At 35.0% G+C, this 19,361-nt stretch overlaps 1 protein-coding gene across 4 annotated transcripts in view; it reads left to right on the top strand.

Annotated features, from left to right (window-relative positions):
• Nucleotides 1-266: 266 nt before the first annotated feature.
• Nucleotides 267-19,361, top strand: part of ARHGAP32 (Rho GTPase activating protein 32) — a 201,124-nt gene continuing 182,029 nt past the window's right edge. Inside the window, exons 1-2 of one of the 4 annotated variants that reach the window (XM_034666075.1) lie at nucleotides 267-871; nucleotides 18,538-18,646. In XM_034666075.1, coding sequence (XP_034521966.1) covers nucleotides 756-871; nucleotides 18,538-18,646 — 225 coding nt within the window. In that variant the 5' untranslated portion in view covers nucleotides 267-755. Of the gene's footprint in view, nucleotides 872-17,745; nucleotides 17,922-18,537; nucleotides 18,647-19,361 lie in introns of those variants that run through there. The other 3 variants (XM_019796882.2, XM_019796864.2, XM_011221645.3) reach the window with 3 other exon arrangements.

Here is a 19,361-nt window from a genome sequence, read left to right as displayed (position 1 = left end):
GTTTGATGTAATTGTCAGTGTCCTTTGACCTTACTTTATTTATTTATTTATTTATTTATTTATTTATTTATTTATTTATTTATTTAAAAGGCTATGGACAAGCCTGGCGGCTGTTATGTCCCATCTTGGATACCTGAGCAAGGTGTATCTGGCAGTTACTACTGCGGGGAAGGAAAGATGGGTGTAATAGTAGAAGGCATGAAGTTGGGCAGGTCCCTACAGCGTGCTTGTCTTCTCTCTGAATTGTGATCCTCCTTAACTGTGAGGTCTGTAACTGTGCCTCTCATTGTAGTGGGCCCAGGAAACTTTTACATATAGTTTTCTATATGTATCCTTTCCAGTTTTCTGTTTAATTCTGAAATAGCAAAATAAGAAAATCCTGCACTTTGAAAATGTCTGTTTTTAACTTATTAACTGGAAACTTGAGAAAAATAGTTATTAAATCAATAATTAGTGAAAGATCACCTTCATTTGGGTTCTGAGTTTGATTATGTAGGTCACAGAGCCAGAGGCAGTGGGAGGGGCCTGGGTGCCACAGGTGTAGGGCAGTCAGATGCACTGAGTGTGCTCTATGTGATTTCCTGTCTTTACCCCAACTGTAATTAAAATAGCACGTAATAGACTGTGGCCCGGCATGATCACATATCACTGTGGATCAGCCACGCACCTGAGTGTGCATAAACAGAGCTGAACACCTTGAATATTGGTGGTGTTCTTTATTCCATGCCTTGAGGTTTAAATTTTTTGAATACAAGATGGAGACTGAAAGTGAGAGTAGCACTTCGGGAGATGATAACGTCTTTTGGTTGGATTCTGAAGTTTTAACCGACATGACTGGCAGTGAAGAGGGAGAGAGGGAAGACAACTTCAGGTAATGACTGGAATTCACAGTTCTCTCTCTCTCACCTTTGTTCCTCTGTCCACTCCCTCCACCCCTGCACTCGTTTCTGATCCTTTCTGTTTTAATCTCTTTTAAGGTAAGACTGTCTTTTCTCTGGCGGAAGATTTGGAGTTGAAAAGAACAGGTTTCTAGTTGTACATAGCACTCTTCATTCCACAACATGCCCTGAGCTTATAAAATGCATGTTCAATGACTTGTTAGAACACCAGGAAGAGAAGGTGTTAGACAGGTTTTGTAGTAGCATTTCAGGAATTTCAAGTATAGACGCACAATGAATGAACTGACTACCACTCCTTTCTGTATCTGATTTGTACCTAATAGATTTGATCTGAATTTGAATGTAATAGGTTTTTCTTCCTCTTTTTGTTTTGAAATGTTTGTGTGTATGTGCCCCCACGTGCATGTATGCTTTTTTGCCTTATTCATGTGTATGAAACATTTTGACTGTAAGTACAAATTATTTCATGGCTTTGATCCCTACTCTTGTCTCTGACCTTCTATCTCATTCTTCTTCCCCTCTTGCGAATCTTTCTTGGTTTTGAATTTCTACGTATAATTCATAATTGAAGTTTTTAGGGAATGCCTCCTGATCAAGCAGATCTAAAGTTTGGTAGCACTAGTGAAGAAAGAGATCTTACCCAGCTTGTGGAAACAGTGCCATTGGTTTATTAATTCTGTTACAAATTTTAGAAGGCTTTTTTTTTTTCCAAACAGGATTAGCACATTCATTCTTTTGGAGTTATTAAATCATCTCTTGAAGAAGTTAGTTCTACATATTATCATTGCCACCCACATGAGCAATTAAACATCTTTTATAATTTTACCTGTGAGTACTTGGGTAGGTGAACATACCATTATTTACATCAGATCTTGTCTTTATGTTTAATGTTCAAAAAGAGTCTCTTTCAAGTTAAAGAACTTCTTTATCCACAGATTGATTTTTTTAAAAAGATTTTATTTATTTATTTGACAGAGACAGCGAGAGAGGGAACACAAGCAAGGGGAGTGTGAAAGGAAGAAGCAGGCTCCCCGCCGAGCAGAGAGCCCAATGTGGGGCTCGATCCCAGGACCCTGGGATCATGACCCAACCCGAAGGCAGACGCTTAATGGCTGAGCCACCCAGGCGCCCCCACAGATTTGATTTTTAAAGTCTGGGATAGGGGTGCCTACGTGGCTCAGCTGGTCGAGTGTCCGACTCTTGATTTCAGCTCAGGTCATGATCTCAGGGTCGTGAGATTGAGCCCCAGGTCAGGCTCTGTGCTCAGAGAGGAGTCGGCTTGAGATCCTCTCTCTCCCTCTGTTCCTCCCCCTGCTTGTGCTCCTTCGTACTCTCTCTCTAAAATAAGAAAATAAAATCTTAAAAAAAAAAAAAAGTCTAGGATAAATGGCAGAAAGGATTGAATATAAGGAAGTCTTGGTAACCCACATTAAATTTGCCACTCAGTGGTTAAAATGAGTAAGTATGTTTTAAATTTGTAGAAAAGTTTAATGAAAGTATGAAAATGAACTATTAGCATATGAAATTATTTTTGTATCAACTTTCTCATTCTTCCCATACTTTTATTTGGCCTTTCTTATTTGAGTAAGCTTCTCTCCCAAGATACGCTGATGTTACATATATTCTTTATAATATGGTCAGTGTCTCATGGACAATTAGAGAAAATAAAGTATTTATTTTGTCGGTATTAAAACTGTTTGACTTGGTGTTAAAATTATAAAAGTTATTTCAGGGTGTGAGTCAAAGGAAGAACCAATCTGGACTTCATGTTGTAATAGATTTGGTACTGTCATCCTTGATTTACTTGTTAGGCAACAGGAGCCTGTCTGGGATTTTCTTCTGACTGTTAAATTTAAAAGCAAATCTGTGCAAGATTGAGCTTTCTTTTCTTCAAGACTATGTGACAGCATTTTCATCCTGAGAAACTGAACTCTAGTGTTTGCATTGTTTTAGGAAACCATGACACACCATAGGGCATTGATCTTTTTTATAGTGATATTTCATATCTGAATATCATCATGGTTCTCCCAGACCAAATATGTCTTTGAGATTTGATCTTTCTTTATTTAAAAGTGCAAGAAACAGGTCTGGGTAAGGCCATATTTCATGTAGTGTTTCTCACCTATTTGGCAGTAGGACATGAGGAAATGTGGGCGCAGAGTGCTTTTACCACATTCACGTTCCAGCTAAAATGCCTAACAGAAGAAATGTGTGTGTGGGTGTCGAAGGTGAAGGATTGGATGGTAGGAGTTGCAGCTGTAATCTTGGGAGAACCAAATAGTAGACTCAGTGTTATGTATGAAAATTGTTTTAGTATAAGCAATTTAGTAATTAAGAAAGTATATAGAAAAGTCTTCATGTGTTTCTTTAAAATGTGTGCTAATACACATTAAATCAAACTGTCATTGTTTACTTTCTAGTTAATTTTCATCTCCACACTCACGCACACACACACACACAGCGAGGGCAAAAGATTATGTACTGTTCTTTTTCTCTGAATGGTTTCTAATCTAGGTTTTAAATTCATTCTTAGAAAAATAGCATTGTGTCACTTGAGGCACCGTGACTGATAAAGTCATACCACACCGACAGTGCAGGTTTGAGGTGTTCCCAGCTGTCAGCTGCTTTAGGAGGAAGCACTCACACAGGGGCATTCATGTTTGTCCATAGCTTTTGGAATGGCGTTTATTTTTAGACTTGGTTGGAAGGAAGGATGCTTTTTCTAACATTATAGCACTGTGGGGAGTTGCCCAATCTCCTTCATAGCAGTAGTTCAAACTTGTCTACCACTGACTCATAAATCTCTCATTTTCTGATTTCTAATTTGTAGAGTGATGTTATTACCTGCCATTATCACTATGTTAAAATAGTTCTTCAACTAGAACATTTAGAGATTGTCATAGTCCTTAGAATAGAATAGTCCTTAAGGATCATGAGAAGACCCCTTCTGTAAATAAGAAGGAAGAATATGAGCAGAAAAGGAAAAGCAGAGATGTTTTAATTATTTTAAGAGGGTGCCTGGTTGGCTTATTCAGTTAAGCAGCTGCCTTCGGCTCAGGTCATGATCCCAGGGTCCTGGTTTCCCGCCCCGCATTGGGCTCCCCGCTCCCTGGAGAGCCAGCTTCTCCCTCTGCCTCTCTCTCTTTCTCATGAATAAATAAATAAGATCTTTAAAAAATTATTTTAAGAAAGAAAAATTTAATTTTGGAGTTGCTGTATGCAGTATATTAAGCCAAATATGTTATGTACTGTATGTCACTTATCAGTCCTACAGAGTATGTAATATTTTTCCCATTTTCCAGATGAGGAAATTGTCACTCAGAAAGTCACACATAGACCACATTGTAAGTATATGGTAGAACAAAATTTTTGAACCCAGGTAATTGAATTTGAAAGTGAAAGACTTTAGTGAAATATTTAGCTGCTAAATGTTATTCTCTGGTAAGTAATAACTTTTAAGAGACTTTTAAGTTGACATCTTAGTTCTGAAATTCCTTCTTATGAAGGGATTTTGAGCAATGGCGATGTATATACAATGAACACAGAAGTGAACTAATGTATACGATAAATGTGATCTTTTAGAGATACGACCTCTAGGACACTTAGCAATTATTACTAACTCACCGTCATGAAGGGTTCTGGTTCTTTGGCATTTAAGGTTAGAAATGTTTATCATATAATCTAGTTTAGTCTTTTCTAGTATTATATTATTGACAGATACAAAGACTGGCAAGTATGACAGAGATGATATAGTGCCTAATTGAACCACACCTTTAGAACTGTGTACTTTTATTTTAATTAATTAACTAACTAAGTAATTTAGAGCGTGAGCAGGGGAAGGGGCAGAGAGAGAGGGAGAGAGAGAATTCCAAGCAGAGTCTGAGATGAGCGGGTAGCCTGAAGTCAGACTTGATCCCACAACCTGGAGACCTGCGCCAAAACTTGAGTCTTTTGCTCAATGGACTGAGCCACCCAGGTGCCCCATAGAGCTGTGTACTTTTAAAATCAGTCTGTAGATGCCCAGATTTCTCAATCAGATCTTTGCTTGTATCTCCATAAGCATGTGATTTGAAGTGAGAAACTTCTAACTTTAGTTAACCTAGATGATTTGGTGAACATATTTTAATTTTTTGCAGTGTCTTTATTGGTTTATAGCATCATAAGACTAATAATAGTTCATGTACTTGATTGGTTGGTTGGTTGCTTTATTAATTTTCTGCCTTATTTGAAATGATACTGTGAATTAGAAGATACTGCAGCAGTCCAAATAGGTAACAATGACTTGGAATATGGTATTCTTTTAGGTTCTTGCTTTTCTTTTAGATCTAGAATGATTTATTTCGATTAGCTAAATTTCCCTGGAAACATGTAAAACTATTTCACAATTTCCTGCTTTTAATATCGTGACTGTTCTTTGGCTGTCTGCAGAAATTATTGACATTGGGATCCCCAGTCAGTGTTTGTTTTTTCTTTTTTGTGAAGTAGGCTTCACGCCCAGTGTGGAGTCCAACGCAGGGCTTGAACTCACGACCCTGAAATCAAGACCTGAGCTGAAATCAAGAGTCGGATGCTTAACCGACTGAGCCACCCAGGTGACCCCCCAGCCTCCCAGTCAGTTTTTATGAGCCTGGAAAGATAGAGAGGTAGCATTAACAATTAACCAATGACATGTATTACCAGTATCACAACCCAGGTCTATTTTGTAGTCTGTGACTTTTCATAGGCATTTCACCCTTATTAATCTGTTATATATGATACCAAAAAAGATGTGTATATTGTAAAAAAAATAATATTCTGTAACATTGGATTTATGATCTAGAATACAGATTAGCCCTTAAAATATTCTTTCAACGTAAAATATAATTTTCACCAAACATACTCTTATCAGTGTCACAAAGATAATAAATTTAATTGTGATCCTCAAAGTCTGATGTGAACATCACTTAATCTCAGAAAACTGTATGCAGTATAGGAGTCTAGCCTTCAGTCTGTCTTTATAATCTGTGAAATAAATCTGTCTCAACCATGAGGCATGCTAGTACAAGGCTTTCTTGGTATTTCAGTAATTAAACTCTTTGGGATGGAATCCAAGGTGAACCTTTCTTACATCTGTATGAGTTTTTTGATGTTTAAGAAGGGCCTTAGAGTACAGAAACTATATAAAACTATATGAAAGTTCCTGGCTATCAGGTTATTTATTTAAACATTTAAAAACTAATTTTTCCTTAACCTTTGTATTTAACTTAAACATTAAAACTCCCTTAAGCAGTCATTTGCATGTTCAAACTTAGTAAATGAAAATCTCTGAATCATATAAAGCTCTGTTATAAATGTAATATAATCAGTTCCCTTAAAAAAAAATCAAGTGACAGCCTAGCCAGATTAAAATCAGAACAAGCAAAACCTTTCTCAATATTTGATATTACAAGATCTGATATACTTTTACTTACCATTAACAATTAATTTCCCTTTCCATGCTTGTATTGAGATATGTATTTTCTTTATTATTTGAAAATCAAAGAATTTCTTCTACTTAGGTGTGCTGTTTTTTTCTACCATGGTTCTCTTTTCTTCTCTGCTTCCCCTCCTCTCAAGACAAGATCTTCAGGATACGTTTCCATCTTCTTTCTCTCGGTCCGCTTTGGATACTCTTAAATTTACCATGATTCTACCCTACCAGAAACCCTGGTTTTTTGCTAAGATGTTTTAATTTTTTCTTGTCATTTATTCAGATTTAATTATAGGTATCATTGCTCAGTGCTTACTGTTGTTTCCTTTTTATCATCTTCCATCTCAATGTGTCTCTTCTGGTTCATTTGTTTCCTGGTGGATATTTTCTTGAGTACTTTGTTGACATAAGTTCTGTGAATGACGTATTCTGATTTCTTGAATATGCTCATGCCACTTTCCCCCTTTTCTTTTATAGGTAACTCGTACTATCTGTCTGAATGCTTGTAACATTTTCTTTTTATCCTGAGTTTACATGTATTTGATCATCAGTTCTTTAGCTCGGAGCTCATTGCCTTTCAATCCGTAAATTCAGGCCTTCATGTTTGGACAGATTTTTTATTGTTACTTATTATTTATTTAATTGTTGCCTCTCTTCTCTCTGCAGTAATTGTCTCCTTGTGAAACCTATTTCTTACATATCAAGCCTCCCTTAATCTGTCCTTTACTCATGGTATATTTCTCTTTACATTTTTATTTTTTGATTTGATGTATTTCTTGTACTTGTTCTTTAGGCCACTAATAAAATCTTCTTTAATCTTCCAAATTCAATCTGAGTAGGGAAATAATTTTTAAGTGTTGTTTTTCATATATAGATATAACATGTACCCTGGCACATGTAAATAATACATGTATGCTATTGTGTTCTTCAGCTTTGTGACTTTATTCATTCAGTGGACATGTGCTGGTTGTTCTGACTGAACAGAATTTATGCTTTTAACTCTTGAGCTAGGTATCTGGCCTTCTTTGCCTCCTTCAGCTGTTCTCTTTAGTAGTCCCATGATGCATATGGCTTCTCGTAGGTGCAAACAACCACATTAGGAGCCCTAGTCCTTCTAATTGATGGTTTAATTTCTTTACAGAGTAATTTTACAGTTTTTATTAATTCCTTGGGGGCAAATACCTCTTTTGTTGTGGAGAGAAGTGGGAGTGTAGCCTCCTTCAGCCTGTTTTTCTCTCTTGGTTTACCAGTCAGTATGATGCCACTTGCTTTTTGTCTTTCAGAAGTTTATCGAGATCTCTGGCCTGCTGATTCTACCCATCTCACTCTGTTAAGGATTTATTTCCTTTTATTTAGCTTTCAGAGACTTTTCAGAGACCTAGATGTCAGTTTCTTAACATATATGCAGTCCTGAATTGGAAGTCTACTGGTACTTTTTTCCATGGCTTTTGAGAGGAAACTTCTGAAGAGAGCATTAGTAAGGCAGAATCTTTGTGTCTGTCCCTCAGTCTAGTGGGTCTCTAGAGATGTGAATGGCTTGTTTCAGTGTCTTCTGCAGGATGTATAGTGGAGTTTGTACATATCAATGTTAATGCATTTCAATTTTTCTATCTGCAGAACAGCGCTAATACTAGTGTATCAGATAGTAACTAGTTAGAAGATGTAATAGATGAGAAGGTGCCGATTTTAAGAACAACAAAAATAAAAAAATACCCAGAAATAAACTTAATAAGTAACTAAGACATATTTGAAGAAACTATAAAGCATTACTGAAGGACATAAAAGAAGTTAGGAAGAAATGAAAAGATACACCTTGTTCATAGCTGGGAATATTCAGTATCATCAAGATGTCACTTTATGAATTCATGTGATAATAAGCATGCTTTTTAAAAACCTAGACAAATTGATCTTGAAATAAGTTGATCTTGGTTAAATAAGTTTGCCAAGGAACTTTGGGAAGGCGAAAAGAAGCTAGGACTAATGCAATCAGATATTGTACTGTAAACTCTCTATAATTAAAACCTTGTGGTGCTGATAACCGAATAGAAGGCGTAATGGGATAGCATGGAAAGCCTAGAAATACACTCAAACACATAGAAAGACTTAGGTATGATGAAGATGGCTTCTCACACACCAATAGGGACAATGTGTGCTATTCAGTAAGTACTTTGGGGGAAAGTGGATACACATCAGTGGAAAATAAAAAAAAATCGAAGTCCTACCTCATAGCAAGGATAAATTCCAAAATGATCAAAGATATAAGTGTATTAAATGAAATCATGAAAATTTCAAAAGAACACATGGGAAAATTAAAAAAAATACTTTGGGGCCAGGGAAGGCTTTTAGAGCTATAATTTAAAATGCAAAACCCATAAAAGAAAGAGTTATGAAATTTAACTACATAAAATATAAAACACCTGTATTATAAAAAATAAGCAAGGACAAATGACAACCTGGGAAAAATACTTGGAACTCATATTACAGATGAGGGACTAATCTTTCTAATATATAAAAAACTAAAAATAGATAAGAAAAGAGCAACCCAATAGAAACATGGGTTAATGTATCAAAAGAATTTTTTTCATTGCTGAGAATTTGTCCTTCATATATACTTGCACATATGTAGAAACAACATATTTACAAATTTACTGTAGCATTGTTTGTAATACCAAAAGATTGGAAATAATTCAAGAATCCATCAGTAGGGAACTGGTTAAATTATGGAATATCTACACAGTGAAATATCATACAGTTGTGAAAACAGCAAAGAAGCTCTTTATATATTCGTATGGAAATTAGAGTATTCCAGGAAATATTGGAAAACTACTCTGTGGTGTATAAATATACTTTTCAGTAAAAAGTGGGTTGGTAATAGAGGAGTAAAATTGTTCTTCCATTATTTACACAGAGAGCAGCGTATTTACACATTGTTTTCATACTTGCTATGGATATATTCTTAATACATATGAAAAAAAATCAGTAGATATATTCATAAAGAAAGTCTGGAAGAATATATAAGGTGAGGAGCTTAATGGGTAGGAATTGGGCAGGATTTTTGTCTGATAAAATTATAATACCTATTAAGAATTATAGCATATCTGGCACTTTCAGTTGGAAATGACTACAACTCAATTCCACTAGCTTCAGCAAACCTCTGTTCTGTTTTCACCACCAAAACAGCTGACCTCATTAGTGTTACAAGTTCAGTGTCTTTATTTTCTGAGAATTCTGGGAATATTGGGGTTATGTAAGCATTTAAATAGTGTATATAAACCAAACAGAGCAGAGCTCCTGTATGCTAAGCAGCTTTATAATCTAATTTATTAATATTCTCTGAAGGTAGGAAAATACATTACTCCTTATAATGACAGTTAGTGACTATTAGTTACAGACATAACTAACACCTTGCATTTTCAGTTTTACAGCTTCAGCCATGGGTAAAATAAACAGAACACCAAACTCACTACTTTAGATATGTGTAAAAGAACTCTTCTCTGCGGTGGAATGGAGTCCTATTCTTTCACAAACAGATATAAATTGACTAACAGACCCAGTTCTCTCTTGTCTGTGATGGAGTATAGATGCCTGTCTCTTATTTGTCCACATGCATGCTCAGACCATAAAATGACTTCCTAATCATTTCCCATACCACTGGGGAACAACTTATTGGCCATAAGTGTCACAGAACCAGAACTGAACTTAGCAAAGAACCAACAGTAAACAAAAACAAAGATTAAGGGAATAAAAGGAGAAAGGTAAAATTCTATCGTTGCCTGGAGTTTACTTCGGGGATGGAGAAAAGATATGCCTGAGTGTAAGCAGTACCGTAGGTAACACTTCTCAGGCAGTGTGTCAGTTGGACTTCTCTGTGGAATTTAACACTGTCAAGTACAATTTTTCGTAAGCTATGGACAAGATTCATACAAAGATAAGGTGAATATGTGTTGGAGATTTAAATAATTTTTGAATGAGGGAGATGGTAAGGCTGGTTCCCACAACTTGAGGAAAGTGGGTTTTTTTTCTCCTTTTTCCTTTTGCTTGAAAATATTCAGGTTCAAATCTAATGTTTTACAGAAAACTCTTGTAAATAAAACATTAGATTCTTTAGGTTTTATGGTTGGTAATCTTTAACAGTCTATCTTTTCTGTTAGATTTGAAACTATAATTAATCACTTTAAGGGTAAAATTTGCCCATAATTTAAAAAGCATGGAACAAAAGGATCAATTAAACCAATAGATACTAAGTTTTTATGGAGTTGATTCAGTGTTATGTGACACAAAATGTATATAATATAAACATAATTTTTAAACCTTTTATAGTGTGTAATATTTACCAATAAACTCTTTATTTTACACATTTATTAAGGTATAACTTACATATAATAAAATCCACAAATCATGAGTGTATAGCTTGGAGAATTTATATAAATTTATATATCCATGTAAATACAACCCAGTAAAGATATAAATTAACTTTAGTGTGCCACAAGAGCCTTTCCCCTTCTAGTCAATACCTGTCCCAAAGGTAACCATTATTCTGACTTCTGTACAGTAGAGTTGTTTTCCCTGTCCTTGAACTTCAAGTAAATAAAATTATACAACATGTACTCTTCCCCCCCAACTTTATGGAGCTATAATTTCATATAATATTACTTAAGATGTTCAACATGATGATTTGATACACTTATTTATTGAGATTAGCATATACTTTTGTCTGGCTTCTGTTTCTCAGTACTTATGGGATTCATCCATTTCTTACAAATGGCAGCAATAATTCTTTTTCACTTTTTTTTTTTTAAAGATTTTATTTATTCATTTGACAGAGAGAGAGATAGCCAGCAAGAGAGGGAACACAAACAGGGGGAGTGTGAGAGGAAGAAGCAGGCTCCCAGCGGAGGAGTCTGATGCGGGGCTCAATCCCAGAACGGTGGGATCACGCCCTGGGCCGAAGGCAGACGCTTAACGACTGAGCCACCCAGGCGCCCCTCTTTTTCACTTCTATATGGAAAATAGTGCAAATTACTTACCTATTGCATTTGGCTCCCCCCCGTTATTAAATGTATGATACCAGTTGTATAAATCATTTGATTTTTGCATTTGCCCTTATTTCCTGTGATTTTTCTGAATTATCTTATTCTAACTGCTGAACACATTGTGTCATCTTCAAATGATGAGAATTCTATTTTTATCTATCTATCTATCTATCTATCTATCTATCTATCTATCTATCTATCTATCTTTAAGTTAGGCTCCACACCCAGCATGGAGCCTGAAGCAGGACTTAAACTCACGGTCCTGAGATCAAGACTGGAGGCGACATTGAGTTGGATGCCTCACCGACTGAGCCACCCAAGAAGCCTTCCCTTCTAATTTTTATACCTTTTATTTATTTTTCTCACTTAAAAAAAAAAACAAAACACTAAGACTTCAAGTATAATGTTGTATAGATGACATTCTTATCTTGTTCATGACCTTATTGACCATGCTTGTTATTAGAAAAGCACTAGTATTTCATCATTAACCATTTGTGTGTGTGTTTTAATACCCTTCATGTACCTCTCTATCTACATTTAGAAAAATTATGAATAGGTATTAAATTTTACCTATTAAGATGACATAATGTTTTTATTCCTTTATTTTAATCATATGGTCAGTTATAGTGATTGATTTTAGAATGTTAAAACAGTTTGCATTTTGGACTAAAACTTACTTGGACATGATGTGTATATCCTTTTTGTAAACCAGTGGGTTTGATTTGTTACTACTTTGTTTAGAAGTTCTGTAGCTGTGTTAATGATATTGACCTACAGTTTTCTTTTCTATTAATGTCTTTGTTAGGAAGACTGTCCTGGCCTCATGGAACAGGTTGAAAAGGGGTCTTCCTTTTATTTTTATACTCTGGAGGAATATAATATTATAATTTATTCCTTGAATGTTGGAAAGAATTCACCAGTGAATCCATTTGGGCCCACAGTTTTCTCACAGATTCAGCTTCTTTAATAGCTTCAAAAATTATTTGGTTTATTGTTTCAGTTTTGGTAAGTTATGTTCTTCAGGGGATTTGTCCATTTCAATGAAATTCACAAATATATTGGAAAAAGTTGTTTGTAATGTCCTCAGAATATTTTTGTCTGTAGGCTTTCTAGTTATAACTCTCTTTTCATTGTTTATATTTTGTGTTCTCTGTTTTTCTTGATGAAACTTCCTAGGTGTTATTTTATTAATCTTTCAAAGAGTCAGCTTTCTATTTCACTGATTTTTTATTTAAACAATTTTTTTCTTCTTTCTACTTTCTTGGAATAATTTGCTATTCTTATTTTAGCTTTTTGTAATAGAAGCTTAGAACATTTGTTTTCAGCTTGCCTTATTTCTGGTAATGTGCATTTAGAGGTCTGAAATTTGCTCTGTTTTAGTTGTATTCCACAAATTTTAATCTGTTGTATTTTTATTCAGATAATATTTTCTCATTTTCATTGTGATTTCATGTATTCAATTCATGAATTACTCAGAGTTGTGTTTTGTAATTTCCATACATTTGGCAGAATTTCTAGTTATCGTCCAGTAATTGATTTTCATTGTAATTCTGTACTGGTCACAAAACACTTCATTTATGATTTAAATTCTTTTTATTTGTTGAGACCTGCTTCATTGTCTAGATTATGGTCTCTTGGTAAATGTTTAATATGCTGTTGAAAAGAATGTATATTCTGCAGTTGTTGGATTTAATGTTCTAGTTCAGTTTGAAAAGGTGGGTTGTTCAGATCTATATACTTACGATTTTTTTTTTTTTGGTCTTCTTATTCTATCAGTCACTGAGAAATATCTGTTAAAATCTGCAACTGTAATTGTGGATTTATTTATTTTTGGTGCTTTTAGATTTTGCTTTATGTATTGTAAAGCTGAGTTATTTGTTGCATATAGATTTTGTTTATTATATCATGCTTACTTAACACTACTTTTTAAAAAAAGATTTTTTAGGGGCGCCTGGGTGGCACAGCGGTTGAGCGTCTGCCTTCGGCTCAGGGCGTGATCCCAGCGTTATGGGATCGAGCCCCACATCGCTCCTCTGCTATGAGCCTGCTTCTTCCTCTCCGACTCCCCCTGCTTGTGTTCCCTCTCTCGCTGGCTGTCTCTATCTCTGTCAAATAAATAAATAAAANTTTAAAAAAAAAAAAAAAAGATTTTTTATTTTTTCATTTGAGAAAGGGGGAGAGCAAGCATGAGCATGGGGGAGGGTTAGAGGGAGAGGGAGAAGCCCCCTACATGGGGCTCAATCCCAGGACTCTGGGACCATGACCTAAACTGAAGGCAGATGCTTAACTGACTGAGCCACCCAGACGCCGTGCTTACTTAACATTTTTATCATGAAATGTCCCCCTCTAAGTGTTTTAAGTCGAATTTTTAGTCCATTTAATTTTTTATTAAGATATAATTTACATATTTTAAGATTCACTATCTTAAAGTATACAGGTAAGTGGTTTTTAATATATTCACAAAGTTGCACAACCATCACCACTATCTAATTCTTGAATATTTCAGAAAGAAATCTCTTACTCATTAGTTCAGACATACCTCAGAGATATTATGGATTTGGTTCCAGACCACCACAATAAAGTGAATATCACAGTAAAGTGAATCAAATGAATTTTTTTGTTTCCTAGTGCATGTGAAATTTATGTTTACACTATATTGTAGTTTATTAAGTGAGCAATAGCATTATCTCTAAAAAAACATACATACCTTAGTTAAGAAATACCTTATTGCTAAATAATGCTACTCATCATCTGAGCCTTATGCAAGTTATAATCTTTTTGCTGATGGAGTGTCTTGCCTCAGTGTTGATGGCAGCTGACTGATCAGCGTGGTGGTTGCTAAAGGTTGAGGTGGCTGTAGCAACTTATTGACATAAGTCAACATTGAAGTTGGCTTCATCAATTCACTCTTCCTTTCATGAATGATTTCTCTGTTGCACGTGATGCTGTTTGATAGCATTTAAGCACAGTAGAACTTCTTTCAGAATTGGAGTTAGTCCACTCAAGTTCTGCTGCTGCTATATCAACTAAGTTTATGTGGTATTCAAAATCTTCTGTTGCCATTTCAACAATGTTAACAGAATCTTCACCAGGAGTAGATCCCATCTCAAGAACCCACTTTCTTTGCTCACCCATAAAAGCAAGTCCTTATCCATTCAAGTTTAATCATGAGATTGCAGCAGTTCAGTCCCATCTTTAGGCTCTAGTTCTAATTTTCTTGCTCTTTCCACCACACCTGTAGTTACTTACTCTAAGTCTTGAACCCCTCAAAGTCATCCATGAGGGTTAGAATAAACTTCCAGTCTCCTGTTTATGTTGGTATTTTGACCTCTTCCAGTGTATCAGATGAACATTCTTAATGAGATCTAGAATGTTGAATCCTTTCCAGAAGATTTTCAGTTTACTTTGCCCATATCCATTAGAGGAATCACTTTCTATGGCAGCTATAGCCTTATGAAATGTATTTTTTTAAATAATAAGACTTGAAATTTGTATTTAACTCATTAATCCAAGGGCTGCAGAATGAATCTTGTATTAACAGGAATGAAAACAAATGCTGTTGGAAAAATGGTGCTGATAGACTTCCTTGACACAGGGTCGCCACAAATCTTCAATTTGTAAAAAATGCAGTATCTGTGAAGTGTAATAAAGTGAAGAGCAATGCCTGTGGTAATTTTCCATGTCTTCCTCTCCCCAACCCTTGGCAACCACCAAATATACTTTTTGTCCCTCTGTGAATTTGACTCTTTTTGCACATTCTGTATATATGCAGCAATAAAATATATGGTCTTTTGTGTCTGACTTCTTTTGTTTAACATGTTTTAGCTATTCTTTCTTGTGGTACCATGAATTAGCATTTCATTCTTTTTGTTTTTATGGTTAAATAATATTTTATTGTATAGATTTGGTACATTTTGTTTGTCCATTCTTCAGGTGATAAACATTTTGTTTGTTTCTACTTTTTGGATATTATAAATAATACTCGTATGAATATTCATGTATAAATTCATGGTGGACGTATGTTTTTATTTTTCTTGCTTAAATATCTAGGAACGGGATTGCTGAATTATGTGGTATTTCTCTATTCAATATTTTGGGAAACTGCCAAACTGTTTCTACAGTAGCTGCACCATTTAAATTCCTACCAGCAATGAACGAAGGTTCCAGTTGCTCCACATGCTTGCTAACTAGTCTAGTCACTTTAATAATTATTAATAATATGTTTGAATTGAATTCTACCACCTTTGTACTTGTTTTTTAATTTGTCTTGTTCATTCTCTGTACCTTTATTCTTTCTTTCTCTGCTTTCTTCTGGATTAATCAAGTATGTTTTATCTTAAAAGACTTTCTCCTCTATCAGCTTTGTAGTTATACATTTATTTACTATTATTCCAGTAGTTACTGTAAAGATTGCAACATATATCTGACTTATTATATTCTTTTCTAAAATAGAAAGAATTTCATGTTTATTTCATGTCCCAGCCAATAGAGAACTTTTATACTAATTGACTGCATATGTCTCTCCTATCCTTTGTGCTTTTTTATGTCTATTATAAAACTTATGGGGTATTATTTTTTATGTCATTTTTTAAACTGTTATTTACTTATATTTTCTCACTTTTTCCTTCACTGTGCTCTTTATGAATTTCGGTAGTTTTGGGATCGGTTTCCTTCAGTCAGAAGAACTCTACTATTTCTTTTATTGTAGGTCTCTTGATGGTAATTTTTTTTTAGCTTTTGTTTGAAAATAAGTCATTTTCCCAAGTTCTTCTTTTATTTTTTATTAAGTAGGCTCCACACTCAGTGTGTGGAGCCCAGTGCAGGGTCTGAACCCCTGACCCTGAGTTCAAGACCTAAGCTGATATTAAGAGTCAAACACTTAACCAACTGAGCCATCCAGGTGCCCCATTTTCCCTACTTTTTTAATGGATGACTTTTAATGAATGATTATAGAGGATTCTAGGTTGGCAGTATTTTTTCGTCTTACTGTGCTGAAAGTTTACTCCTTTATCTTTTCATTTCCATTGAAATGTCCTACATTGTTATTGTTGTGTCTTTGAAGTCAACTTGTTTTTTATTCTCTGGCTGCTTTTAAGACCTTCAATTAGTGTTTTTTTTTAAGTAAATTTTGAGTATTTTAGGAAGTTGTGAGTAAAATATGCCTAATTTTTTTTTATACTGCTTGATGTATTTGGGACTTCTTGAATCACTATTTTGATGACTTCTAGAAGTTTTGAAAACTTTTAGCCATTATTTTTCAAATATTGCTGTTGTCTTTTGTTTCATCATCTCCCTTGTCTCTGATTTGCTAATTTAGACATATTTGAGACCTTCTTAACCAGGTCTCATGTTTTGTGTTGTTTTGTGTATTACTCTTTTTTCTGTGTGTGCTCCAGGATGGATATTTTCTACTGAGTTGTCTTGTAGTTCACCTACTCTCTTTAGCCATGTCAGTTGTTCTATTAAGCCAATCCAATGAGTTCTTAATTTCAGATGCTGCATTTTTTCGATTTTAGGATGAGCATTTGATTGTTTTTCAAATTCTGGTTGTCTCTTAAAATTCTTAATCTTTTCATCTTGTTTTAAAAGATTTTATTGAGCATATTATAGTCATAAATGTTTTTAGCGTTTGATTAAGCACTTAATAAAACTTAGTGAGAATTCAACTGATTTCTTATCAGCTTGTCTGTCTTCTTTCCTGCTTTGCTCTAAGTAATAATTGCTTGCAAACCTGCTAATTGTGGAGGTTCCTGTCTGTCTTTAGAGTTTAGACTATCTGGTTGCCTCAGTTTTGTGATGGATTCAAGAAAAGTTATGATTTCTTTGGCTATCTTTCTTTTTGTCTTGTTTGGCTGGGAGCTGTGCTTTTTAATACATCATAAGCAGAAGACAGAACTCCATCATAAGCATTTTAAAGTCCCTTTCTGATAATTTTAAAGCCTGAATCAATTGTGAGTCTCTATTTTGACTTTTTCCCCAATTTCTGCTCATTTGTTTCTGTTTTTTAAAATTTATTTTTAATTTTTTTAAGCATGCCTTTTAATGTTTATTGGATACTAGATTGGATAAAATATTTGCAGAGGATCTGTAGAATGTTATTTTCCTCTGAAGAGAGTTACTCTTTCTTTTTATTCTGGCAGTTCTAATACTATAAAGTCTTGGTTTTAGGATTTGTTAGAGTTCATCTATTGCTAGTTTGTCCTTACTCATAAGGCATGGCTTTTCTGGAGTCTCAAGAGCTCTTTTTTCAATGCTCCTCCATCTTGACGGCACTTGCTTGCCACCCTCCATCTTTACAGCATGACTGGGCTGCAGAAATATCCTGTTGGCTCTTTAGTTGCCTATCAAGTGTTTTTGGATAGGTTTCTCAGCATCTTGTCCTACATACTTGTAGGCTTTGGAGTTAGTTAATGGTTTCAGGGGGAATTTCCATGTAGATTTATGGGTTCTTTCTCTACATGTCTTTTAGGGATCATTTTTCACCCTGAAGCCCCATCTGCTTTGGCAACTGCAGCTTCCAACCTCTGCCAGCTTAGTCCAGTAAGACTACAATATTATGCTTGGGGTTTATTTCCTATTATTGATTTAGAAAATCTCTTCTACAAAAGTAATAATTAAATGTGAAATTTGCTTCATGGGCTCTCAGAGAATGTAACCCCAGAACTCCTACTTGTATTGATTGCTTTCCTGTGCCTTTAGACAAGTTGTTTCATATGTTTTGTTCAGCATTCATCGTTGTTCTCAAAAGTGCTAGTTCAATACACTGCTACATAAATTGATACCATATCCTGGAATTTTACTAATCCTGGAATTTTACTAACGCTCAGCACAGTTCCATTAATATTGGTGTCTGTTGCAAATCTTTTCCAGGTTCCTACTGTGTTAAACAGATAAAATCAGTCTTGTGTAATAATTACCACAGACTGTGAGGTTACGTAGTTATTAACTTTACATTTATCTTTTGGAATAAAAGTGGGTGTTGGGTACATCAGGAAAGATCTCTGAAAGCCAAAATACAAATGGGGAATCAATACTAACCACTAAACCTCTTCAACTTCAAATCTGACATAATTTTCTGTTTTTTGAATTATAGTCATTGGAAGGTTTTCATAGAATTGGGAGTTCTTACCATAGTCTCTCATGTTTTTATCTCTAGGAAGATGAAGTCCTCAGTACATTCTGAAGAGGATGATTTTGTTCCAGAACTACATAGAAATGTTCACCCTCGAGAGCGGCCTGATTGGGAAGAAACACTTAGCACAATGGTAAATCAGTTTTATGCATATGTATATGTGTATATTTTACTTATATAAGGAGAAGGAACTGATGAATCCTTATAAACATTTTGTGTGTTGCTCTGTTAATTTATTCAGGAAGTGTCTGTCGAGCAAATAATTTATTCTAAGCAATGTTTTAAATTCTGTGGGCAGAGCCCTGAACAAAACACACCAATTTCCTGCCTTCATGCAGCTTATATTTTAATGGGTTAGGAGGAGAAGGAGATAATTAAATATATAATATGTCAAATGACTTAAGTACTATTGTAGAAAATTAATGCAGAGTAGTGGGGTTACAGAGTGGTAGGATAGCGTGAGAAAGAATGGTTGCTAGCTTTATAATAGAGGGGCCACAGAGGTCCTCTGGGAGAAGGTAATATTTGAGCAGAAGGATGTGAGGGAATGAGTAGCGTACTTATCTGGAAACATCATTTTAGGCATTGGAAGAACAAGTTAAAGGCTGTGGCATAGGATTAAAAAGTAAGCTGAAAAAAAACACAAGTAGGACATGTGGCTGAAATTGAACAAGCCAAGGGAAAAGTAGAAGGAGATGAGGTCAGAGAGTGGTTTGGGTAGATGGAGAGCAGATCATGTAGTTTCTTGTGGTCCATTATAAAGACTTTGGTTTCTTATGCTGATTGAGATGGGAAACCATTGGAGGAATTTGGCTGGGAAGTGACATGGTCTGGCTTAAAATTTTAAA

The sequence above is a fragment of the Ailuropoda melanoleuca genome, chromosome 8 (assembly GCF_002007445.2).
Source record: "Ailuropoda melanoleuca isolate Jingjing chromosome 8, ASM200744v2, whole genome shotgun sequence".
NCBI lineage: Eukaryota > Metazoa > Chordata > Mammalia > Carnivora > Ursidae > Ailuropoda > Ailuropoda melanoleuca.
Note: the sequence above shows the minus strand (reverse complement) of the source record. Positions and strands in the feature narration are given on the sequence as shown.